The sequence below is a fragment of the Syngnathus acus genome, chromosome 6, assembly GCF_901709675.1.
Source record: "Syngnathus acus chromosome 6, fSynAcu1.2, whole genome shotgun sequence".
In the NCBI taxonomy this organism is placed as follows: domain Eukaryota; kingdom Metazoa; phylum Chordata; class Actinopteri; order Syngnathiformes; family Syngnathidae; genus Syngnathus; species Syngnathus acus.
Window position 1 is genome coordinate 9,627,596 of NC_051092.1, and position 26,469 is coordinate 9,654,064.

A 26,469-nucleotide genomic window follows, 5' to 3' on the forward strand; every position below is an offset into this window, starting at 1 on the left:
AACATAATCCATACTCAGATAGGCCGGCTTCCTGATGCTCCACACTCTCTGAAGTGGAGCGCTGGGAGCCTATTCTTCCTCGCAGTGGGCTCCACAGTTCTGATCATAATAAGTAGACAAGAATGCAAGATAAGGAGATAAGTGTGGGCATCATCAGAACTCATCCCAAAAGAATGGATGTGTGTTTGTGTGTTTGCCATAAACAGGAAGGACGGCAAATGTCACCCTGGGGAAGGTGTATGTGCTCGACCCTGATGACTGGGACAACAAAACCTACACTCTCGAGACGAGTGCAGCCAAGTAAGATCTGCCACTAGAAATCATTGCATTCTTCAGGAAAACCTACATCCCATGTGTGAAGATTAACTGCCGCTAGTTATTAGTGTCTTGTTGATTTCAGCCTGTTTTCGCACAAGGCAAGATTGAATGTTTTTCACTGGAATAAATTGGCTTGACACATAACTCGAAAAATGCTTACGCTCATGCATCTTCACATTCATGTACACTTTAAAGTGATACTAATCGTGAACATCAACCGTGATTAGCATTAAAGAAAGTCGTTTTCTACTAACTACAAGAAATTGGAGCCCGCATACGGTCAATGATATTTAGAGACGTGACAAGCATATGCTCAGTGCGACTCCTCCAGGGATCTTAAGCAAATGCTTAATATTCAAAAACCAGAAGATCAGATAAGAAATACCAATTCCATATTTGTTTATTCATTCAACAATGTCTGACAGCTACCATGACAACTATCAAGCTCTTTTAGAAGCCTGTGGGGGTAAAGGATTAGCCTTTGTTTTCCCATTTCCTTAATGTTGTTTTTTTGTATTTTTCAAATGAATCTAGACACTCATCCTCCAGGAGCAATTCCAAGGAAGGAAAAAAAAACTACTTTTAAGGATACCCTCCATCAGGTGTTTTCCATCACTGCAAGAGCTAATATACAAAATTAAAATAGTGTGGTGCACGGTAGAGCGCAGATTTAGCGGCGGCTGCCGAAATTCTCTCCAAGCAGGACTTTGGAAGGGATTATACATAGTCTCTCTATCTGTGTATTTAATCATTTTCTTGTTAGTAACAACAAAGTAACATCCCATTTTCCTCTCAACCTGAATTTTCTTCTTTCAATCTGCAGATATTTCAGTTTGAACCAAAGCTCAGGAGTGTTGACTATGCGACAGAACACGCCAGTAGGGAGTTACTGGATGAGGATTGAGGTGTCTGATGGTGTGTGGCCTGACGTGATATCCGGGGTTAGAGTTCATGTGAGAGAGCTGGAGGAAAAAGCAGTTCGGTCATCGGCCTCTCTACGTTTGACTGGTAATTTACGTCCTGGAGCAATGAATGAAAAATTCACATCTTGTTTCTTTTTATTTATTTTCTTATTAAGGCTCATCCTGAGAGAGTCAGCAAAATGTAATTATTGTGGCACTTTTCACTTAGTGAGTAGCAGATTTTCAATCCAACATTAAACTAATATGTCATGCTTTTTAGCTTTAATAATTTGATTTCAAGATCAATCAAGCTTTGTAAGCCATCCATTGAAGTTGCTGTAACAGTTTGTGTATTCATTTTTTTCTGTCAGTGCCTTCACAAATCAGAGTTATAAAGGTCAAATTGGCTGTGTCAGGTAAAGTCCTTGACATTTAAAAGCCAATCGGGGACCAGATTCAAAGGCTATTATGGAAGCCTCTGTGACAAGTCATTATCATTTTGGAAGATTAAAGATGATATATTCTCCATATATTATTGGAAGGTGGCCTCAAAGATGGACTAGACTTTGCTACATAATCTAAATGCTCCGTAAATTGGTCTTGGTTTTTTTGTGGCCCACTCTTTGTTGATGTAGGGACTAACATTTCCTTCAAGAATCAAAACATATCCATTTGATTTGCAGCCAACCTTGGCATATGGACATATTTAGGTGGATCAATAGTATGTGATGTTGGACTTCCTCTTGTGCTAATGGAATGCTCTGAGACTTTGATCTACTCTCTAGTTGTCATTGACGAGTCATTCATTCATATCCCACGAACATTTCCTCTCTTTGTTTCCCAAAGGCATAACCTCAAGAGATTTTATCGACTCTCATGTCGAGAGGAAGAGTCAGCTGGAGACACTCTGGGACTTCCTGTCTGAGACCCTGTCTGTCAGACCGGGCAGCATTAACATTTTCAGCATTGCCGATAGGAAGGAGAAAACACTAGACATCCATTTCTATGTGCTGTCTGATACAGGCTTCATGCACTCAGAGAAGCTGCATGGGGTTCTTGCTGCACAAAAGAAGAAGGTATTTATCCTGATTTGTATGACAGATGAAAAAAGTGCTTGAATACTACACAGTACAATTGGGGGTTTGAGAGGAAGAGATAAAATGGCAATTTCTGCCCACATAAAACTTTGTCTTTTTTATTGCCTCTTTGTTTTTCCAATCCATTTCCTGTCCGTTTTAAAATGTCTCTATCACATTGCCTTTTTCTACTGCTTGGTACTGCATTTCTTAATTACCCTGTCAGTCCTAAACATACCCCGCTGCTTTAGCAAACCCTTTTAGATTATTCAAACAATATGTTATATGTAGTTTAGAGGATGTTTTCACGTGACATGCTGCAAAAGTCATGTTAACCCCCCCATGTTCATTACAGTGGGACTTCACATCACTGTCAACTCAGAAGATACTAAACCTCATATGTTCATTGACAATCATTTTGTTAATCATTGATGTCTCCTTTATTTTTCCTTTTCTTACCTACTTCTTCTGCAGCTGCAGTTGCTGTTGAGTGCTAATGTCAGCCAAGTCCAGGTGGATGAGTGCGTGCACGCTGACTGTGAGGCATCAGGTGGCTGCACCACGCAGCTGACCATCAGCGAGTCGCCTACCCTGGTAGACACTGATGAGTTATCCTTAGTCTCCGTAAAGGTGACAACCTCAGCCCTCTGTGGTTGCATAGCCAGAGAAATGACTCATCAAAGCTGCTCCTCTTACTCCAGTAACCCCTGCCTTAATGGGGGAACCTGCATCGATACCCAGAACGGATACAGGTGAGCCTAATACCAGTGTAACTGCTCTTCTCTAGTCTCCTACTAAGATCTACTAAACCCCGTATCTCATTGAGCAGCAAAGCTTGGCGATGGTTTGTGTGTGGCCCGAATGACGCCAGGGTCCATTCAAAGTCCAAATTGGTCTCAAAGACATTCGTCAACAGTTTTAATGGTTTAGTTTTTCTTGATGTCTTTGTGACAAGAAGAAACTGTTTACAACTGTTTGCAAACCTTTAGGAACCCTGCTGAAAAGGCATAATTTGCCAAACACTCAAGGCTCAGGGAGATACGTGCTTAACAGTGAGACACCCTGATGAATGAGGCTAGAATTACTGACACAAATTCCCACGACATAAACTTGCAACTTGACCTGACTTTGCAAACTTCTCTGCTCTGTCGTCAATTGAATATGGAGCAGCGGGATTTAAAAAAACGTGCCATATGCATCTATCCATTATTTGAACCACTATGGGCAATTTAGAGTGCTCAATCGGAACGTGGGAGGAAACTGAAGTACCTGGAGGAAACCCAGACAGGCACGTGGAGAACACGCAAACTCCACACCACATGGCCGAAGCCAAAATGGAACCCCTCATCTCTGAACTGCGAAGCGACGTGCTAACCAGTGTAATGCTGTGCCATCAAAAGTATTTTTTACATTTACATCCCCTCTTTATTACTGCTGCAAAGTTCACTTCTTCCATGTTACAGAAAGAACCCGTAAAACTCCACAGTATGATTGTAATTATCGAGAAACCTTTAAAATGTGTGGTCTCTTTTGGACTCAATGGTTCCAGCATGCAGTACATTCCATGTTAACACTAATGCTCAGATTAAATAAATATAGGGCAGGGGGATTAATCCAACTTGGGGCCTCTCTGCTCACAACTTTAGAAAATCACATTTAATTCCATTTACGGAGCAGTTTGTCAGAGCTATATTCTTCAAAGCATGGATGCGCAAAACCCATTTGCTCTTTTTTATTTTTTTTATTTTAACTTGGCTGTGTTGTAGCTTCTCTGCTGCATTGAGCCCTTGTTATGTGAGAAGAATATCACCCTATATGCGCTGAATATGCTCTGCTATGAATGCAGTAAAGCCTAAAATGTAACTTTTGCTACTGTTGTAGCAGCTCCAGACAGCAGTTGATTAGATAATGTCAGTCGGAGGTGAAAAACTACAGTATCACTTCTGTTGAGTTACTCAGGTAGCGGCTCTCATGAGTCTGAGCAGTAAAAGAGTGAGAGGTCCTGCTTGATGTGAACATATGTATGCATAACACTTCGCTCTGCATAAGCCATCTATATAGGTGAGCTAGATCAGTATTCCTGACATGCATCGCCCTCTGCAGAATAAACATCAATGTGGCCCTAACAGCCTCAATACACACGGCACTCCTCAGGCGTTGCATGGAAATAGATGAGTGTGACATTATCAGCAAAGCCACCTTGTCTCACATACCGCCAGAGAAGGAGACAAGAAGAGATCAACCAGTCAATCTCCTCCATCACGGTGACTAAATGAGGTGTTTGTCGTTGAGGCATGACTCTTCTGAGGTTGAGGTTTTATGATTTTATCCATCTTAACCAACATGGTCATTTAACAAGGAACCTAGACTTTGAGAACATAAAAACAAAACACCATTACTGAAGAGCCGTTACGTTTTTTTTTTTTAGATACGAACCACGAACACAGGCAAGATCAAACTTGAGATGTGAACATATAATGTGCAGATATATACGTATATGGGGTATGAATGATGTCAGGCTTGACTATCAATCTTTGTTGGTTTGGAGGGTGGGGGGTTGGAATAAACAATTGGTATTTCCATTCATTTCAATGGATAAGTATTTTTTAAGATTCAGGGAGAGTGTGGATATGGAACCAGTTAGATTTTCATCTAAAACATTATGTTGGATAACCTGGTCTAGCTCAAATCCCTGTTTTGTTTCAACCCCAAATAGTTTGATCGTGTTGCAATCACAGCTCTCAAGTTCTTTCACACTAAACTCAACCAACTACGTATGAGAACTCTTGATTTACATGAACTGTCTCCAGTTGCTGTGATGACCTGAATAAATGCATGTTACACTCACACAAGTATTTAATGATTTAATGCAATCCCCAAAGCCCTCTGAGGCTAATGATCAATTGATTGTAGTATGTTTTCTGCCACCTATTGGCAAAGTCCACGGTTTACTTTGTCTGTGTGTAAACAAGGTCTCACTCGGCAAAGAAAATTGGTGTGAAGATTTCAACACAGATACTTTCCTTTTGTGGTACCTCAATTGTTTTTCTGATTTGTCGTTCTTCATGGTGCTGCAGGTGCCGATGCCTCCCTCAGCATGACGGTCCGGACTGCCAGCAGACAAGACGTAGTTTCCTTGGCAACGGCTACGCCTGGTTTCCTCCCATAAAGCCATGCTTTGATAGCCATCTTTCCCTGGAGTTTATGACAGAGGAAGATGACGGACTGCTGCTGTATGCCGGCCCGTTGGCCACTCTTCTGCCTGGAGATGTTGAAGACTTCATGGCAATAGGTAAAGGCGGGTCTCAGTCATTAAATGTGTGCCGCGGAGCCTCTGGAACATAATTGCTTGAACTCTTGGATTTCAGTTTGAGTCTTTAATTACTGGATAGTATCAGAGCTCAGCATATATGAGGTGCTTTAATTATTTTTTTTGTCACTGCACTGTTGACATTTGATATTGATTGGCCTCAATAATGTGACCCGACACCTGAATGAGATCCAATAAAAAATATATACCAAAAGTTGTGCCTTTACAGAAATAAAGTTGACTTTAATTGGAAATATTAGTGGCATTAATTCAACAATATGAGAATTATTGTGGTTTAATGGTGTTCAACTTTATTGCATCATAAGAACTGACGGAATCAAATTATCAGACAGCTTCTCGTATGATGCACTGCAATTTTGCACAACTGCAAACTACGTGCAGTCGACTTTTTCTTGCCACATGTACATGGACAGATTTCATGATTTGAACTAAAGTTAGTTTTTCAAGTACTGTAGTTGGTCCAAGATAAAATTCTCAAATACGGTACTTAAATATTGCAAGTCCTTTTTGGTTTCATTTGAAAGTCTTGGATTTACACCAACAAACTCTGAAATTGGAGGCAGACATGCTTACCAGTAAGCCATTTTTGCCTCCATTTCAGAATATAAAATGTTGACATGAATAACAATGCTATAAATCATGGAAAGGCAACTGAGGGCCAGTAATTTACTGTCTCTGAGTGGCCTCTTGATTAATCCCCGCCACCACCCCCCAAAAATTAAGTAGCATTTGTTGATAATACGCCACCGTTCCACACAATAATTCGGATATATATGCAAAATAAATGTGTCTTAATCTATTGTCAGAGATGCGTTTTGCATTCCCTATGACAGTGATGCTTTTCACCAGCTTTGATTGGATGTAATTAGCATGCAATTTCCATTAAATTGTGTGGTTTAAAATCATGCTGCAACATTTATTTTCATTTACGCATACAACCTTTGACATTGTCAATCATATGCTGAGCTTGTTTTGCTGTTACTTTCCAAACAGCATGTATTTCATTTTATTCAAATTTTGTGATAATTTATTCAAGCTAACCCACTTCTTATTTAGTCATTTATGATTCCAAAAGCTCCTGCAAATTTTGCCCAGCACAGTGAACATTTGCATTATCTGCAATAAAAACCATCAATGTTTTGACTAAAACCGCATTGGCTGTCTGAATGAAATTGTCCAATCCTGTTATGAACTATTTCCCAGTATTTTAGAGAACTAATTATGAATTGCAACTCCGTTGTTTTTCTCATTCTGTCCATTTTTTGGCATGTGCAAAATTGCTTCCTTGTGAGTTTCCTTTTGTTAAATGGTTTGGAAATGTTTTCTCAATGTTCACTGGTCATTAGTCACACCATCTGCTCCTCAATAGGTTTCAGGTTTGAAGTACCCATCCTACATCCACTCAAAACAATGCATTAAAAATGTAGCTCTTATGCCTCCATATATACTAGAAGAAAAAATAGAATAATTCAAAAAGTGTGATCTTTTTTCATCAAAGTAGTGCCATTTGTGATTTATCTTGTATGTTGTATTTGGAGGAATTAAGTCTCAAGAGGATTTCACTCTTTCTCTAACACTGCTTTAGTTTTCTCTCTGTGGTTCATGGCTGTCCACATCATTTTCCAAATTATATGCTTGTTTTTCTATACAGTGTAGTTTCCCTCGTCCCATGAGACTTTTGCCTGCATGCATAATCAAGATATTCATCATGTATTCCTTCATAATGCTTTTCTTTTTGACCTTGCCTTCTTGTGGAAATATTATCTGGTTGTTATTTTAATAATTGTTTTTATTCATGCATATTAATGTTGATTTATATCCTCCCTACAGAGGTGATTGGTGGAGCTCCCAGTCTGAAAATAAACCACGGTTCTGGTACTCTTGTTCTCCAGTTAATAAACCGTGCTGGACTGGCTGACAGACGCTGGCATCGCCTTGATGTGAGGAGCAACGGCAAAGTAAGAAAAATCATATTTATGATGTTAACACATGAAGATGACTGGCTGGTCAAGCGCAAACTTTTGCTCTCTTTATTGCTTGAACCAACTTCCCTCCAGATTGTTAAATATAAGGGCCATCTCACCAGGCCCCGCCTCTTAAAGACTACACAGATGCATACAATTTATTTCATGCATTTTACACTTGCCACCTTTTTCAAACGTCTACTATGTTGTTAGAAGGTGTTTTAATAAGTACATTTCTCTAACTTGTGTGTGAAGGGTAAAACAAAACAAACAAGGGATTTCTACAATTGTGTCAGTAGCATGGCATTCACTGTACATGTCCCCATTTTAAGGAAGTGATCTTTACTCTGGATCGATGTTCCACTGCAATTGTCATGGAGACAGAAGGCGTGGATTCTTGGGCGATGACAGAGGACCGTTCTTCCTGTGAAATTCGAGGGATAACACCCAAGCGGGAGAAGTAAGTTCTATCAAAAACAGCATAAAAGAGAACACACAAGACAAACAAATGATTTACTCTGTATTCTCAAGGGTATTATGGAAGTATAGTTAACTTCTATGTAGGCGGGTGAGTAACCAAGAGATTGCCGGAAAACCTTCCAGACATTCACTTGTTTATATTCTTGTTTGTTCATGGCCACAGAGAAAGAAATGACCCAAACATACACTGTATTATAGCAATAAAATACAGCTATTCATCACATATATGTGGAGTATTCATATTGTATTTATGATGCGTCTAGTTCCGCAGTCTTTGTCGGGGCAAATCCATATAAAAGACAACATAGTTTTGCGATCTGATAAATTATATTCATGAAATACATTTCAAGCTGTCCTACACACACGTGTGGCTAGAACTAAACCATTATCTATATATGTATCCATTTTCTGTCCCAATGATATGGGTCAAGTTTCCCTTAAAATTGAAATAATCTAAAATGGTGTCAAGAGCAGCTTTTTCTTTTCTTCTTCCGCTTGCGTGCTTCTGCTGCCACTCTTGTAGGTCAACTTTTGTTCTAGCCTTTTCTGGAAGCAGTTGCTGACTCCGCCAATTTGCATCCTTTGGCAACTAAGTTCCTTTTTTGGATAACACGTGCCCATGTCTTCGTCATCATCCCTCTTTCCTTTACCAACATGTTCATTAGAATCTGGACCAAACCAAATTCTCCCTCCACCGGGGTGCTCAGATCTGGTTCATCGAGTTCCTTCCAGAATTTCTCTCGCTCATGTCATTGACACACTACCTGTGGGACATTTCTAATTACTTTAAACTTAATATCCTCAATTTCAAGTTTGTGACACACTTTTCACCTCCAGGACATTCTTAACTAGTAAATGTTTTTCTTTAAGATAACACTGACTCCATTTTCTGTTCCCATTTATACCTTGGTAAAACAATTTGAAGCCCAATCAACCTTTCTTTTAATCATCAGCTCATGTCAAGCAACTTCCTATCTTTTCCTGTCATAGTCTCATTATTCAACTTGTCAAGACTGTTCTTTCTTTTTGTCTTTCCGCCTTCGACCCAATGTAGATGAATTTCCACCGGTGCCCTGTAGGTTAATGGCGCCGATGTTGTAAACTTGAGCCGCGACCGGGCCCGTATAGAATTCTTTGGATGAATGCTCAAAATTGTTTGGCACTTTTAAACCAGACGCCCTTCCTCACTTGACCTTCTGTATTTACCTTGGCTTGGGACTAGCCGACAGTTGGCACTGGTTTGTGCTCTTGTACAGCTGCATAAAAATAAGCTGTAAAAAAGATCACTGCACTTTACTGAAAAGCAATGTCTAAAAATGAAAATGTTTTGTTCATTTTTATGGAATCTGCCTGAATACATAACTATATATACTAAATAGATTCTTCCCTAAAATCAGTGCATGTAACAAAGAATATACAGTCTGTTTTCATTTCCTTTCTCCAGTTCTATGAAATACTGTGGTTTGTGGTCTTGTTGTCAGCTATTTTTCAAAATGAAACAGAACAGGAACAAAATGTGACCTTTGTTGTCAGGAAGCAGTAAAAGTGATGACAGGCTCAGCGAGTAAAGAATGAAACCATACATTTCAGTGTTGACAGCTTCTGTGGTTTTGCTGTTTGCAATGCCTTTTCAAATTACATTCGGTTCACACATATATTGATACTTTTATTTATTTTCTTGTCCCAGGTATCTGGATGCAAGTCACGTTTTACAGCTCGGAGGGGTCAACAGGAACATATCATATGAATACCCACAGCTGCAACACAAACATTATATTGGATGTATAAGAAACCTACGTTTGGACAGCAAGGTAATGCAGCAGTAGAAGCGCTTTGTTCGAATTCACAAGAGAGTGCTGAATGAAATGGTGGTTGGACTAAAGTATGCATACTCTGTTTTTGTCTTTGCTAACTTGAATCATGGTTAGAGGGAATAATGTTAAAATTATTTCCAATGTATTTTCAAGATTGTGCAGCAGTAGAGTGTGTTCTTAGCAGTTTTGTCTTTGTAGTCAACAAGCAATGTAACATTAGTGATGGAACTTTTTGCCAGGGTGATAGATAGATAGATAGATAGATAGATAGATAGATAGATAGATAGATAGATAGATAGATAGATAGATAGATAGATAGATAGATAGATAGATAGATAGATAGACGCTGCGATTGTGCATGTCAAAACACACAGTTGCTGAACTATTTAGAACTACATCTGTATTTATTAATTTTGTATTCTAGACTAATTTTTTGCCCTGCTGCCACCTTCTGCTCAGCTTTCTGACCTCGGTTCTCCAGCTGAATCGGTAAACAGCTTCCCAGGCTGCTCTTTCATGGATGACCACTGCGCCAACACAGAAGAACAACAACAACCTGCCTCCTGTGGCAAGATGGGGCGTTGCAATGACGAGTGGAGTTCTGTCGGCTGCCAATGTGAATCCGGCTTTACTGGGTCACAGTGTAACCAGTGTAAGCACTTTGAATCACTGTCAATGACTGCTGAAGCTTTTGGGAAAAGCAATGGTGTTAAAATGTTTAACCTCACAGCAAACAATCTTTAAAAAAAAAACACTGTCCCCAAGTGACAAGATTGCCTTGCCCTTGCATTGCAAAACGTCTTTTCAGCAGAAGTGGGCCTCACTGTGAGATTCTCATGCACTTCCCAATGACAGCTAAAATAATTGAACATGCTTTGTGTGTTTCTGATGGACAAGCGGCTCCAGAGTTCTCCTTTGATGGACGCAGCCACGTTCAGTTCCAGCTATTATGGTCCCTGCCTGCAAGACAGATAAAAGTCCAGGCTGGGATTCGAACACGTGCCACCTTCGGCGTCATCCTCAGTTTGCTCTCTCAGGAACAGAGTGAATACCTCCGTTTAGAAGTGAGTCACAACTGCTTTGTGTTTCTCCACCATGACAGCTCTGGTTGTTTTGTCTGTGTCCCGTTAGAATGGTGATTGGGGCCCTAACAGTGATTGCTGTGAATGCTTGTCAGGCTAAGAGTGAGAAATAACAGGGTTCCTGACTGTTGGCAACTGAGAGGGCCGCTGATTGACACGCATTTTTTCACACAAATTCTTTTAGTTGGTCTGGTTCGACACATTCACATACAATTTCTCTCTCTGGGTAATCTCTCCGAGAGAAACCATGGGCACTGTAATTGGCGGCCACAGTACACTTGATTGAGGGTCATGTTTCGAGCGGTGCACTTGAAGGTTTTGATACTGCTCACTTCAAGTGATGAGCTCACATTGCCTGCCGCTGTCTTTGCCAAACCACCTTTGGAGTGGGCTGCTAAACCTAAGCCGCTGCAAGGAGTGGACTACGAACACTACCCAAGGGTTTAAAAGGGAAAATAATGGTTGAAAAAAATACTTGGCAAGCTAGTAATGCAGCGTATAAATGCAATCTATTTACACTTTCTTCCAAATGACAGGACATGACTGCTGACAGGACATGAACATTATGAGTTTATTTTTTTTTTTTATTAATGGCTTTCATCTCATTTCGTGGCTTGTCAAGTACAAACAGCACATGGAGGTAAATGGCTGTCAGATGGTGTTTGGACTGTCACTTAAATAAAATCACAGGTCAGCTGTATGCAAGCAACCCTTTTCATTGAGGTGGAATTCCATAACTGCCCTGCCTTAAAAAACATTGTGTCTCAGTGCTGTTTAATGTTCTGACTTCACGCCTTGTCCTTCTTTTGCACTTTACGTGACAAAAGGAAAACATGTCCTCCTCTTTCCTTTACTGACAGTTGAAGGAAGAAGTGAGCTTCTATAAAAGGTTTTATATGTCTATAGCAGCACACCGAAACGTAGGAGCCATTTAATGGTTTGTAAATGCAAATGAGGCTTTTCGAAAAAGAATGAATGAGAAAAATGAGAATGAAGAACATTTCACTTGATCTATCTATCTATCTATCTATCTATCTATCTATCTATCTATCTATCTATCTATCTATCTATCTATCTATCTATCTATCTATCTATCTATCTATCTATCTATCTATCTATCTATCTATCTATCTATCTATCTATCTATCTATCTATCTATCTATCTATCTATCTATCTATCTATCTATCTATCTATCTATCTATCTATCTATCTATCTATCTATCTATCTATCTATTATAATATTATATATTAATATATATATTATTATTTTCTTGGAAAACACTAAATTGTCACCCAGACAATTGAATTGACAATGAAAACTAACATAATTGCACAAGGGTTTTCTAATCATCCATTAGCCTTCTAACACATTTAGCAAACAGAATGAACCATTAGAACACCGAAGGGATGGTTGCTGGAAATAGGCCTCTATCCACCTATGTAGATATTGCATTAAAAAAAGAGATGTTTGCAGCTCGAATAGTCATTTACCACATTAACAATGTATAAAGTGTAATCCTGATTAGTTTAATGTTATCCTCATTGTAAAATATATAAACTATATATTCATTAATTTATCATTTTAATGTGTATTTTTTAACTTGATAACTTTTATAACTTATATGTATTAAACTATTTATAATTTAATTCATATGGACTTGTAAGTATGTGTGTTGGTAAGTGTGAGTATGCTTTTGTGTCTCTACTGGGGTATTTGAGAAGTCCTGCTGAGTGAGCAATAGTTAATGCAGGCTGGGCCGAATGTGAATTATCTTGCCCCACTGTTTCCAATTAAGATTTAGACATGTAGGAGCTGTTTGTGGAGCCCCTCATTGGTTGAGTCCATCGGGTTCACTCAGCCTTAACAGTTGAAGATAATTGTTGGCTTTTGTATACCTTCCCTTTGGGATGACTCCTGCTTCTGCCATGCAGCAACCAACTACAAAATTGCAGCAGTCATTTTTGCCACTGAAAGTTCATTGGAAGGGTCCATCTTTTGCTTTTTAATTAGTTGGCCCGACCTGTGCTTCCCTCCATGATACATAAAAACTGCCCTGCATCTTATAATAGTGTCATGGTCAGATTCTGTTTGTTAGTCCACACTGTGCAATGTGGCAGAAATCACTGGTGAATTTGTGTCATCCGTTTTGACTCACACAGAAATACTGTAACTGATCATATTTTGTTGGAGCAGGTTCAAAGTGTCACAAATCCCAGAATTGCAGTTCTGATAAATATGTAGTTAACCCCGCCCCTAAAAAATGTGCATTTGCGTTTGAATATTCCAGGTTGTTCAGGGATTGCTGGCTGTTTTCTACAATCTTGGAGATGGAGACTACAACTTGACACTGCCGTTCCATCACCTGGATGATGGTGAATGGCATGAGTTGGAGTTGGATCGCTTCGGCCGAGAGTTCACCCTGCGCATAGATGGGGGCGGAGGGCGTCGAGAGATAACGGCCTCTCCTGGGCGGAGTCAGGAGATCATTATTGACCCCTCGGTTGTGATGCTTGGAAACTCTTTCCCCTCGCGACACAACAGAAGCTTCCTTGGTAAGTGGATACTAATAAGAAGAGGTCAAATTTCAGGAAAGTGGTTCTGTGAACTAATTGTTAGCTAAATAAAATCATTTATGGCTAATCAATCATTGATTTAGCAAGTTAATTTGTAGCGATTAACTGGTAACAACACTGTGTACCTGGAGGAGTTGACTATAAATTAAATTGGAGGATTCATTGACTGTTTAATGCTGTTACCACTCCTGATGCCTCCTCACTATATATTAGCTCAGAGTGATCCTTCAGTATTGGGCAGATTCTCCAAAAGTGAGTCAGTGGCATTGCTCTGCATTTAAATGATGTGTTTGGCCTCATTTACTCACACACTGAAGTAAAATGCGCAGTACCGACAATATTGTCCAAAAAAGTACAATGCTGACAGCTGAGCCTCAGGCCTGTTAGTGTGTTTGTGTACATGGGGGCATTAGAGCCTCTTGGTCTGCAGGTATGTCATTGACTCAACTTTAGTTTGTTTATATTCTTTGTGGATTAGTGGTTACCTCCTCACAAAGGATTAGGCTTGTGTATATAAAAGAGGTTGCTTGAGGTACGTTGTCTTATTATTTATTTGTGACACTTGTTTCTACTCCTTTACAGGCTGCATGCGAGACCTGAGATTTAGTGGTCGATCCATTTCCCTCGACAGGGAGCAGCCTTCAGAGGGTCTTCAGGTGGTCTCATCTCAGGGTGTCTCCCTTGGCTGTTCTTCAGAAGCTTGCAGGAAACATCCCTGTTCACTTCCCTTGGTCTGCGTAGACCTCTGGAGGCAACATGAGTGCAGGTAAGAAGAATAGCAAACAGCCCTTGAAGTTAGCACATGCGGGCATGTTGTAGTTTATACTTGTATGGCAAATACACACCACAGCCCGTAATATCGCTGAACAACAGCAATTGGGGAGTTCAGACCTCTGCCATGGTCGAAGTGTGGTTTACTTCATTGTATTATTTATCTGACTGTTTGAGAGCAGAATTATTGAACAAGCAGTGATTTCCATGAAACACGGGGAGGAACCGGATCATGGACAAGAGTGGCAGACTACATAGAGGTCTGCTCTCTCTCGCACCAGTACTGCTATGGACAAAATGAAAAGTGCTACCAAAATTTTGGAACGATGCTAGTCTTCTTCCTGGCTACTATTCAAGTACCCTTGAGCAAGGCACCAAACCTCAGGTTCAGCATATTTTACACTTTCACTCTTGATTTCTCTTCTTGCATGTGTGTTGTCTGTGCAAATGCTCTACTGCCAGGGTATGAGTTGAATATCCCCGTGATAGAACATGTTGAGTATAATACGTGAAATTAAAGGTGACCTCCTGGTACTTCTGCTTGGAGGTAAATTGACACATTTGAACTTTTGATGCAGCTGTTCAGATTACTCAAAAATATTAAAAACACATATGAGCGTATTTCAAAGCGATACAGACAGTGAAGAAGTTCTGACACAAAAGAGTTTATTATGTTGTCTTCCTTAAAAAGAAGCACTAAGCAGCAGTTGTCAATGTATTGGCAGCACGTTTAAAGTCAGCAAAAAGCAGCAAGTGCCTTTACACGGTGTCCGGATGTCCGAATTCTGTGATTATGGCGCAGCCTCAGGGCACAAGGCATTGAGAGCAAGCAGAGTGTAGACGAGAGGTGAAAAATATTCAGAGGTTTTGTATGAATATAATGAGGGACAACTGCTGAGAAGCCAATCTTTGCCTCTCTGTTTCTTTCCACCTTTTTCAGACAGTGAACAATTGATTTGCTTTCAAGAGCTAATCTTTGAATGTGAATGAAACTCCAAAAGCATTTAGCGCCTTTTTTATCTGACCCTTGCAAAAATAAATTTGTCTCTAATTTATTTATAACAAAAGTAATTGGTCAAATTACCAGTCAAATTGTAGACCAACTTGCTGCTTATTCTTTCTGAGACCTTCTCTACCTTCCGGTTTGTTTACCTTGTCGCTTTTCCCCGAGAAACTTTCAGTCTGTGTTTTAGGTCATTATCGGTCTGTATTCAAAAGGGCCATCCTATCAGTTTTGCAACATTTAGCAGACGCTGATACGAGTAGCCCAATACACTTCAGTATTCGGCATGTGCTTTTTTAAGATGTTTTCCATTAGGTTGTAATCTCTTCTTTCTGTTCTTGAGTGTTACCAGTAGTTTGCACCTTGTAGTAAACATTCAGTATTTACATTCATGAAGGCATCTCTCGATTACTGACTTTGACAATGATATATCTCCCTCTTTAAGAGTGTTCTTGAACTGACCCAATGTTTACTCACCAAGGAGAAAAATATGCAATCATGCACTTTATTTGCTGGTGAGCTAGCAGATTCATTTCTTCTTTTTAAATTGAAGAATTGTTTTTGTATGATTGGTTTGTTTTGCTTTTCGTGCTTAATGATGGCCTACTTCATCATCTTATCTTCTAGAAACATTACATCTTTAAGCTTTTACATTGGAGGTCCCATTGCATGGTTACCAGATGGAAATAAATTCAAATCTTCATCATTATCATCATGTTTATCTCCAAAATTATGACACACCAACACGGCAGACATAAAGTAGGTCATTAAACTCCACTCAACTGCCAGCTTTCTTCAGTTTGGAATATAAAAGACCAGAGAATGCCTGAGGCCTCGCAAATTATTCTTGTGGTGCCCGTCATGATTTATAATATTGGCCGATTGAAAGTATGACAATCTCAGAAACAATACTAAGAAATACGTAATTTGGAGGTTGTGCACCATATTACCTTCAAATCAGTGGCAGTTGATAAATGGGGGACAAAAGGACACCGCCCCACGAACAAGCTGAGTCACCTTGAAAAAGACAAACAGAAAATAAACAAACAGCTTTAAAACCGCTAGCAAGATGTATGCAAAACTGTACTGATTGAATTAGCTGGTCTGTATGCTCGAACTTAAAGTCTTTAATTTTTCATTTCCTTTCTAAACAGGTGCCCTCCAGGTCACATCACTAAGGAGGTCTCTTCGGGTAAAGCATGCATCTACACACTGTGCGCCAGCCGTCCGTGTCGCTACGGCACTTGCGTGGCTCATTCGCCATCGCGTTACACCTGCCAATGCAACGAAGGATACCGTGGACGGCACTGCGAGGTGACGCTCGCCATGTTCCACAATGAAGATGGCAATAGCCTGAGCCTGAGCTCCATGTTTGCCATCAGCATCTGTGTGATGGCCTTTCTAGGTAGCTATGTTGACTATGTGCTTTTCTACTTGTGGTGACTCTTCATCTCTTCATTTCATGTCTTATCATTTCATCTTGAAACACGTTTGTTTGCCTTCTTGTCTTAATAATCAATTGGTTTGTCACTTTCTTTGTTAACTTAATGCTGCTATCCAAAATATGTCTTGTTTTAATTTGCCATCCCTATGTGCGTGAGTCTGTATGTGGTGCATAAAAACAGTTTGTTGTATTGAGATGCATCGATTATAAATAATGCAAAAGGGTAAGCAAATATCTGAATTGCAATAGAACAAGCAAGAGTGCACGTCTTCATTTGTGAATGACAGGAAAATGCTAAAGGTATACAGAGAATATCATTCTTTCTGTTTTTCTTTCTCCTCTCTGCCATGTGCCCTGTCGGTTCCAATGTTACACTCTGGATTCAAAAGTCATTTTCACTCTCAGCCTTACATTTCATCTGTTCATATCATTTTCTAGCCAAGTGTTGCCTCATTCACTTTCCCTGGAATATTATTGTCTTACTTCCGTCCTGTCCCATGTATGGGTACAGGTATACAGCAAGGCTCAAAATAAGTAGTTTCTCTTAATTAAAGCACATGGATTAGCAGATCTGAGAATCACGGATTTTTAGGCGTTTCAGAACTAGGGCGTTATAATAATAATAATAATAATAATAACACAATATATGATAATAACATTTGTTTTATTTTGATCTTTCCATAAGAAAAGATATCCACCAGCTCACAATGTATATTAATCCTGTATAATGAAAATGATTTCACTCAATTTGTGAAATCTGATCTACAACTGAAAGAAATAGTGTTGAATTTACTCAATTTTATTTCAACAAATGGTTGATGTAATAAAAGCATCTGGATACAAATACTTTTAATGGTACAGTACCCAATAGCAGTCTACTTTTAAAATGGTATCAAATTGCCCGTTGGTTTGATTGTGAGTGTGAGTGGTTGTCTATATGTGCCTTGCTGGCGACCGGTTCAGGGTGTACGGATCGAGGAATACTGGGCACCCTTGTGAGAAGAAGCGGTTCGGATGATGAAGGAATGAATTACAACGAATTGTAACCTACAGGTACTGTGTAAAAGCCACTGCGTAATCACTTGGTTGAGCAGTAAACTCACAATAATTGAAAGTTTCTGCCATGAGTTTAGGAAATGTCTGCAAGAAATTCGATCAATCCTGATGTGGACGGAAAGAAAATGCATACTAGGTGAGAGAAGCTTGCTCCACCAAACTCAAGGTTCACGTTAGCATTGTAGTTCTTGTAGGTTGAAGATTGAAGTTCATATACATACAAGGTAAAAAATTCTAAATATAAAAAAACTATAGAGGCCGAAAAGGTAGACCATATTTTTTACTAAAGTGTAGACAGAAAATGTGATTGATTTTCTATTTTTTGGTAATACTTAACACTGTACTTTATGTTGGCACCATAATGTGATGTTTACATTGCGAGCACCATCAATTTGGAGAGGCGGGCGAGCTCACTTTATAATTTGCAATGCAATCTAGATGAAACTGTTTTATTATTTCAGTAGATATAACATTGAAATAGATAACATAAGTATTTTTCCCCTTTATTATTTTACTTGGAAATGAGAGCATATTGTTAATAAAATGTTTAATTCTAATAATACCAGCAGCTCTATATTATTATTTTTCTTGTGTTTAATATTGCAAGTATAGTGTCAGATAAATTTTCCCCTACGAAGGGGCCAGCAATGATACACAGTCCACCAGTGAAAACAATCCAATAAAAGTGAAGCTGGATGGCCTCGTAACTTGTGTAAGATCTTGGAAGGTTTACATTATATAACCAACCACATCCACTGCTGTTGCCTTTTTAAATATGTATGCGCTGATGCCCCAGTAGCACACAGGGCACTTAAAAAGACAAACTAACACTTTTGGTCATGGTTAAGTTAATTCCGGGGGTCTTTTGGGATATGTTTGGTCCTCATAAATGCAGAAAGGCAAACGTGTGTGTGTGTGTGTGTGTGTGAGTGCCTTGAATGCTGTTGCTCTCACTAGTCTCTATAGGGCCACCATGTTGTTTATGAGTCTTAGTATCAGAGACAGGCTTATAAAACGCTTGGCCAGCTCGGAACACGGCCCCTGCCTCCATAACAGACTGTTCTCCAGGGCGTGTGGCTTGTGTTGGGACTCTTATTGCCGCACTTGAAAGTGTGGAATGTATAAAGCAGACCCTGACATATGATAATCGATTCAGATCATGCTCTATCTGCACACGTTCGCTCCCAAAAAGTGCTGTCCATTTAAACGAGGCTGACACACTGGGAGAGAAGCAGGCAGCACTGACCGGTGCATAATATAAGACAATGAAATAAGGAATGAGCAGTCTTTTGTGACTTATTACATTTCCACACCTTTTAATAAAGCAAGGTGAATAAATATAGTCCCCTAATTGAAGCCATTTTATGTCACGGAACGAATGATCGTCCGGTTGTACAGTATGTAGCTATTTAATGACCTACCTTGTCACCACAGGAAGCGCAGCCGTATATAAGGGCTCACATCCCGTGCACACTCTACTCACTTGGTGCTAAATTAAAGGGGGGGATTCCTGCTCTGCCTCAGTGGGCATTAAAAGTTAAAACGATCATCCATTATTAAACTTTACATAAGGCATCACAGATGGACTGGAGTGTGAATTCGGCGCGCGCTATTGACTGAGTCGGGCTCATGTCTGGATAGCCAAGCCTCATTAGTCCGTCGTCAAATCTGCCCATTTGTGAGCGAAGAGTGGGGCAAATTAACTTCCCATATGAGCCATGGAAGTGTCTCTTTTATCCCCTGAAACTAAATGATGTTTTCCCAACTCCTGCCCATCTCTCACCTGTCTCGTTTCCTTCTGTTTTCTCATCAATTTTCTTCTGTCCTCTGATGTTTCGGGGCGCTCCACTCCTAATTAACCTAAGACTGCAGTTCTCGCCAGCGGGGGTCAAGTGTTTTGATCAAGACGTTGTGGTTGTTTCCACCCACTCATCCATAATGCACAGAGCGGCACAGGCTGTGCTCATGCTTAGAAGGCAACGAGGCAGCATCATTACAGATGGATGGATGGATGGATGGATGGATGGCTGTGGTGTTTGTGTCCACCCTGAATGATTATTGATCACACCACACAACTTTTGTACATCTCACCCTGGAGGGGGGAATGCAGGCAGCTCATGGCAAAAATTGTCCTTACTTTACAAGCACCTCTGCATTGCGCATGAAATATACAATATTCTTTTATGATCAGCTCCTTCCAGCAAACCAGGAACTCAGCTGAAGTCTCAGTGGCACTCATCAGGATTGTGAGATTTTTGGTGATGTTATCTGTGTCCCCTCAGACAACTAGCGCCCAATCCAGCACAGAGGAGTGAAAGTGAAGTCGCGCTAAATACTGTAGATTTGAATTAGGAAAAGCGTTTCTGCGTGTTGTTTTGATTATGTATAACCTCATGGCCACAACACGCTGCTGCTGCATTCTTCTCATTTTGAAGCGATGACTGTAGATTGGAACACCAGACTTAAGTGATTACCCCGCGTTTCTCTGACAAGTTCCAATTAATCTGACACCTCGAACTCTGGAAATGGTTTTCATATTGTGCGGGAGATGAAAGAAAAAACAAGGGTAGGTAGAGGCCAGAGAGGTGCTAAAAAACAAGAGTACTGTCTTACTTAAAGACTAATGACTTGGTGAGGAAACAGCCAGCGTAACTACAGAGAGAAAAAAATGGAAAAAAACAAGTGTCAGTGGTAACTAATAACATATATAGTGAGGAAAGGGACACTGGTTTCGATTAATTGACTTTAAAGGTCACTCCACCGTGTTGTATAATTCAGCACACAATTGCTTTGATTGATAAGTATGCTTCAGGACCTTTCCGCGTTGGGCTCTGGCAGGATTCCACGGTGTGCTCTCAGTCGAGCCAGCGAGGCTTTGACGTAGAGCAGGGACGGGTAGAGAATTGGTCAAGAAGCCCCTGGGGGCCTTCTGTCTTTGATAAGACAGGGAACATACCGGTAAAGGGTGCGAGTGCCTGTCTGTGACCTATTAGTGTATCCTACCTGTACAATCGGAATCACTTCTAGGTCTTTTTTGACTAATTGTAGCTTGAAAAGTGTCAGACGTGGCCATGTCCTGTCTGCTTCTTGAAAACGGTCATATAGAGTGAGAAATACACACTCTTCATTCAGTTTGCCGCTTTATTCACCGCTTTCCACTCATCTTGTGCATTTCATTTACACCTTGACTTTAGTGTACTTCTTGGATGTCTCTGGTGGGTGAGGAGTGCAACCCAAAATTAACCTGCTTTGTGGAACCCCTCAGTGCTGATGCTGGGCCTCTTTCTGTACTCCTGCTGGAGGAGACACAAGGGCCTGAAAGATGGCGTGTACCACGTGTCGGCGCACCATGGCGAGTGGGAGGACATCCGAGAGAATGTGCTCAATTACGACGAGGAAGGAGGAGGGGAGCAGGACCAGGTAGCAAGCGTTTTAATTCCCCATTATTGTTGGAAGTGCATGTATTACAACAGGTTTTCTACATAGGCATACTCAATGGTGAGCAGATAATCAATCAATCAAACCTTATTTGAGGAGCACCTTTGGTGTGAATACACGGAAACGAATCCTGGTGCGGATTAAAGAACCGGACCGAGACCCTCTTTTTAAAGTGGTCTCGGTTCGCTTCTAAACGAACTTTGGTGCGGTTCGCTTCAGGTGTGAATACAAATACTGTAAATCCGAGCAAACAACACAAATATGCAGCACGTAGGACTCGCATGTTTTCCTCCATTTCCGGGTCTGTGCTCTGTGTACCGCCCTGGTCATTGCTGTCCAATGGGAGCACAGATCTTCACAAACGTGGATGTGTTTACAAAATATAGGTACTTCACTTGCAAGTCTGTATAGGAACCGCACCAAACAAAAAAAATTAAATCCGCCTTTGGCCCGGACCAAACAAGTGGACTAAAGGACTTTTCTAGTCTGAATGCACCCTAACAAAACTCAAAGTGCTTTTCAATTGGTAAAATCCCCACCACCACCACCATCTCACCACGCACAAGGACCCAAACACTCACATGCAAACAAATAAAAAGGTTATGAGAGGAGTAGATCAGAGGTTGGGTACAGAGCTCATGAGGAATGCAACACCTTGTCATGCTTCCTAAATAAGTCAGCAGGCGCATGGTCCACCAACACATTAATTATGTCTGTTGCATTGTGAATAAAGATGATGGTGTTCTCAATTGGAAACTAGCAAAGAGATGCCTCCATTCTCCCAACTGGAAAACAAAGTTTTATGCGTGACTTTAGTTTAAAATTTTCATTGCTAAGTCTGTTGCTAAGCAGAATAGCAGCAAGTAGCCAACATAAAGAGAAAGTCAACACGATAATTCTCTTTTTCAGTTGTCCAGACATTATGGCCCCATTACAATTCAAACATTGCATTGCTGTAAACACTACAGGCTATTTCATTTATTTGGCTGAGTAACATTGTAATTATGGTGTTAGCCACTTTTCATGACTTTAATGCATTGCTTTTGCTTATGTCCATGATGTTAATGACAACAAGAAAATCTGGTCTTGTCTTCAACTGTGCAAATGCTTTGTATTAAATCCATCCAAAAACTACGAATCCAGCATATCCAGAAGAGAAGTCGCATTCTTTTGGATATGTTCATTCTGACTTGGCCACTAGCTGATGGCAAAATCTGCATACCTGCATTGTCAGCTCTGACTCAGACCTGTTGAATGGCAGCATGTCTGATTTCCATTCCAAGCTCCACTCCATTGGGAGCAGCCTCGCTGCCTTTGATTTACTGAACGCCGCCGGGCAAAATTATGCTGCCGTCTTCAACAAGAGTGGAAGTGAAACAGAGTTGACGGCCTCACACAAATAGTGGACCTTGACTTACAGCAGTGTCTTAAGTGGATAAAGAAAATAAATTTGATTTGCGGACCCATTCATATGCATTAATACATATTAAAAATGGAATTATCTCACAAGCAGGGACTGGTCGGGTCTGTGGTCCCAGTAATGATTCCTGAAATAAAATCTGCTTTTTCTATTCTAGTTTTATAGACCGTTAATGTAAATTTGGCTGAAAGTGAATATAGTTATATGCTTGCAGGCAATGACTCACCAAGCAGCAGTAGGAGGTGGACACATACTGACTGATGTCTGTCTTATTTATTCAGTTTTCATTCCGGATTTTGACATCAGTGATGACATTTGGCAGACAGTTTGGCTTTTTTTCCCCTTGTTTGTTTGTTTGTTTGTTTGTTTGTTTGTTTGTTTGTTTGTTTGTTTGTTTACTGTAACATGTCATAAACTGCATTCTGCTTTTGCCTACTATACAATATTTTTATCATGTGTACCTATTCTGAATGAATAATAATACTGATAATAATACATTTTACAATAAGGTATCCACATGCTTATAGAGTTATTAATCCACAGGATGCTGCTGTCAATTGCCACACAGTGATGCATGTGTAAATCCCTGTGAACCGTTTTACCGTTTTGTTTTGAAATATGTTTGGAACATTATTTTTGATGAATATGGGGTTAATTAATGGAATTATTCAATTCATCTTTGTTGCCATTCAATTGCTTGATGCTGGATTTACATATGATTGACCACCCTCCAGCCATACGGCACGTTCATCTGTGTGCAGCTAACTGACAGGTCTCGCTGCAAGAGAGATTAAATAGACATGCAAAAGAAGGAGGAGGAATTAAGTAACACTCAAGTCACTTAAGACAACACACTTGTGAATGTGAATATGTGAGGTGTGAGTACTCTCCACAGTCAATAAAGGCCACATGGAGCTTGAGTAGAGATTTCAAACAGAAAAGAGAAATCTTTTATAATGGCATGGAGAAGGTGGCATAAATATATGGAAGCTTTAGATTTGTATTTGAGTGTTGATGTATCTTTTATTTCTTTCAATTAGTGTTGAAGCCTTACATTATGATGGTCTGACCTCTGAAGTGTTGTTTCGGTCACGGGATTCGAATGTTTGTAAAACAATCAAATTTATCCCCGAGCAGGATCTTTCAGTTTAAGATTGCACGATCCCCATTGTAGGGAAAAGCCGACTATCAACTCCCTACGAGACTGGGGTGTAAGTCAGTTAGCTGAAATTGAGCCTTACAAAAGGCTGCTAATTCCACTATTTTAGTAGTGCCGGTAATAGCTGTTTTCACTCTTAGCAATCAGATAATTAATTAATGGTCTAATCAATGGTGCTGTTGTTGTCAGTGTCTCCCCCATCCAGCTGGATCTTCATCTCTGTGTCAAGAGCAGCTTCATTTGCTTGCACATGAATGAGCAGAACTGACATGTGCCACTATTAGTTCCTATTATCGTTTAAGTTTCTCAAAAGATTACTACTGTATTAAATTATTTTGCTGCTCTTCTTTCAGAACGCTTTTAACATGATGGAGCTGCAGCGTTCCCTCCATCCAAGCCCGGCACAGTCGCTCCGCTGCAGCTATCCGCAAGGCATCATCTCCCGGCCCGAGAATAAGCCCCCCTACGAGGACAGCGGGAAGGGGCTGTCAAACGGGAACGGCAGCGCCATCATAGCTCTGCGTCTGGCCGTACCCCCTTCAGAAACCGAGACCCTGTCGTCCCCTTTGACACTCCGTCGCTCCAAGAAGCCCCTCTCCTTCTCCAGCCAGGACTTGGCCCGCTACCTGTGTGAGGTCATCAGGGACATGGAGCACCCGGAAGAACTCGGCATCAGAACCACACCACGTCGTCCATCTGGGAAGCAACGCGGCCTGGCAGCGGTGCGCTCCCTCAGTGCATCTCAGGGTTCAGATATCAGGAATCAGGGGCCCCACAGCAGCAGGATGGAGAAGTTCAGAACCTTCAGAGCTGTGGTCAGTGACCTTCGAGGAGACTCCAAGTCGTCAGAGAGCCAGAGAGACAAAGTGAAGGAGAGCAGAGGGCAGCTGGATTGCGGAAAGAGTGGATGAATGAAGGGACAATGAAAAGAAGGTGAAGACATTCTGAGGTCGCTGAAGCTGCGTGCTGCCGAAGGTCTGAGTCAAGTCTGCTATCGATGTCCTGGATTGCTGAAACTTTGAGCCCGTGATGTTCTTGGATATCAAATGAATGATCTCATGTGATGTATTGTTTACCAGGCATTGCACTGTATAGTAAAGCCTCGACTGTAAGCACTTTTGGAAGCTCCTTGTGTCAAAAGTACACTCAACAAAAACATTAGCGCAATCTTTGTGATTTTATTCAAGGCTTACATCTCTGTCTCTTGGTTGGTTCCTAAATTTCTCAAACCTATAATGAGATGCACTATGGTAATACAAAAGTAGTTGATTTGCATTGGGAGACTACAGATGATGTTGCCTCAAGAAGGTCATTATTGCATAAAATGTGCAATACTGTTTAAGGAAACTGCTTTATTCAAGTCAAAGCTTGACGTTTAAAATCGGCAGAGCGCCTGTCAGCACAGTGACCAGAAGAGCAGAGTGTCGCGTTGTGTTGCCCTGCATGATGCAAATGGTGGTCATAGCAGCCATTGACAGGTTGTCTGCCTCCTGAAAATGTTCTGTTTGAAGCTTTAGTTCAGGACAGAAGCAATTTACTGACACCATAGACCAGTCCAGGGTGCCAATCTTGACACATCCTACCAGCTAAATGTAATACTATCCTCGATGAAGTGTTTGAAAGATCTGGGTTCGAATGGCTTGTTGAGCATGTTCTCCGGGTATTTTGGCTTCCATTCATATTTGAAAAACCTGCATGTTAGCTCGATTGAACACTCGAAATTGCTCATAGGTGTCAATGTAACGATATGAATGGTTGTTGGTCTTTATGTGCCCTGTGATTGACTGATAACCAGTCCAGGGTGTTCAGCTGCCTTTTCCGTTCACCCTCGGTCAGCTGGGATAGGGAACTCACGCAAAACCATAAAGAGGACAACCATTCTCAAAAATAGAAGGATGGATATCTTGAATCTGTCTCGGCAAGTCAAAGCCAAAGTGTTGATGATTTTGTTGAGTGTATTTGTCTTCAAAGTTGTTTGCGTAAAAGTCTGCAAGTGAAGTGGCAAATTTACCATCATATACTTAGTTTCATGATTAGTGACTCATGAAGACATTTATGTGATAGCAAATTATTTTCTTCATTTGCTTTATCAATGTCCTTTTAAATAAACGAACAGCTTTGATACTATTTGGAGTTTGATCCACACAAATTTACACAACTCCGGATTTCTTCTGATTTGAACAAGAAGCGCAAAATGCTTACCAGACAAAAAGAACAAGACACTGCATCTCATCATCTGCGTCGTATGAATAATCCGCTCTAGTTAATCTGTCTGCCTTCATTACTGGGAGTGACTGAGGACAGCATCAGCGCAAATAATACAGTGTATTTGGTTTACCGGCTACAATACCTTTGAATTTAAAAATGAAAAAAAGTAAAGATTTCAGGATGAATTATTTAAAGCCAGTGTAACCTTGTGGCCTAAATTCAGGCGATGCTTGGAAGTCCCAGTGGACCTACCGAACCTTTAATTTGCCAGCATTCGATTTCAGCAGTCGTGACATTAAACCTCAGAGAGACAGAGTTTATGGATGCATCTTTGTAGATACCCTCATGTGAACAATGCTTCATACGGCCAGATCGAAGAAGCTAAGAGGATGGTTTGATGGCCTACTCCCTGAATGATTTAAGTAGCT

The 26,469-nt window shown here is 40.5% G+C and overlaps 1 protein-coding gene across 1 annotated transcript in view; it reads left to right on the plus strand.

Moving 5' to 3' along the window:
* The window catches only part of LOC119124618 (neural-cadherin-like), a 77,325-nt gene extending 51,365 nt beyond the window's left edge, over positions 1–25,960 (plus strand). The window contains exons 19-33 of the mRNA XM_037254761.1: positions 207–300; positions 1,142–1,326; positions 2,067–2,296; positions 2,771–3,048; positions 5,374–5,588; positions 7,458–7,585; positions 7,924–8,051; positions 9,759–9,882; positions 10,345–10,537; positions 10,783–10,949; positions 13,257–13,521; positions 14,125–14,308; positions 16,471–16,721; positions 21,082–21,236; positions 24,187–25,960. Of these exons, the coding sequence (XP_037110656.1) occupies positions 207–300; positions 1,142–1,326; positions 2,067–2,296; positions 2,771–3,048; positions 5,374–5,588; positions 7,458–7,585; positions 7,924–8,051; positions 9,759–9,882; positions 10,345–10,537; positions 10,783–10,949; positions 13,257–13,521; positions 14,125–14,308; positions 16,471–16,721; positions 21,082–21,236; positions 24,187–24,744 (3,155 nt within the window). The 3' untranslated portion in view covers positions 24,745–25,960. The remainder of the gene's footprint in view (positions 1–206; positions 301–1,141; positions 1,327–2,066; positions 2,297–2,770; positions 3,049–5,373; positions 5,589–7,457; positions 7,586–7,923; positions 8,052–9,758; positions 9,883–10,344; positions 10,538–10,782; positions 10,950–13,256; positions 13,522–14,124; positions 14,309–16,470; positions 16,722–21,081; positions 21,237–24,186) is intronic.
* Positions 25,961–26,469: the final 509 nt, after the last annotated feature.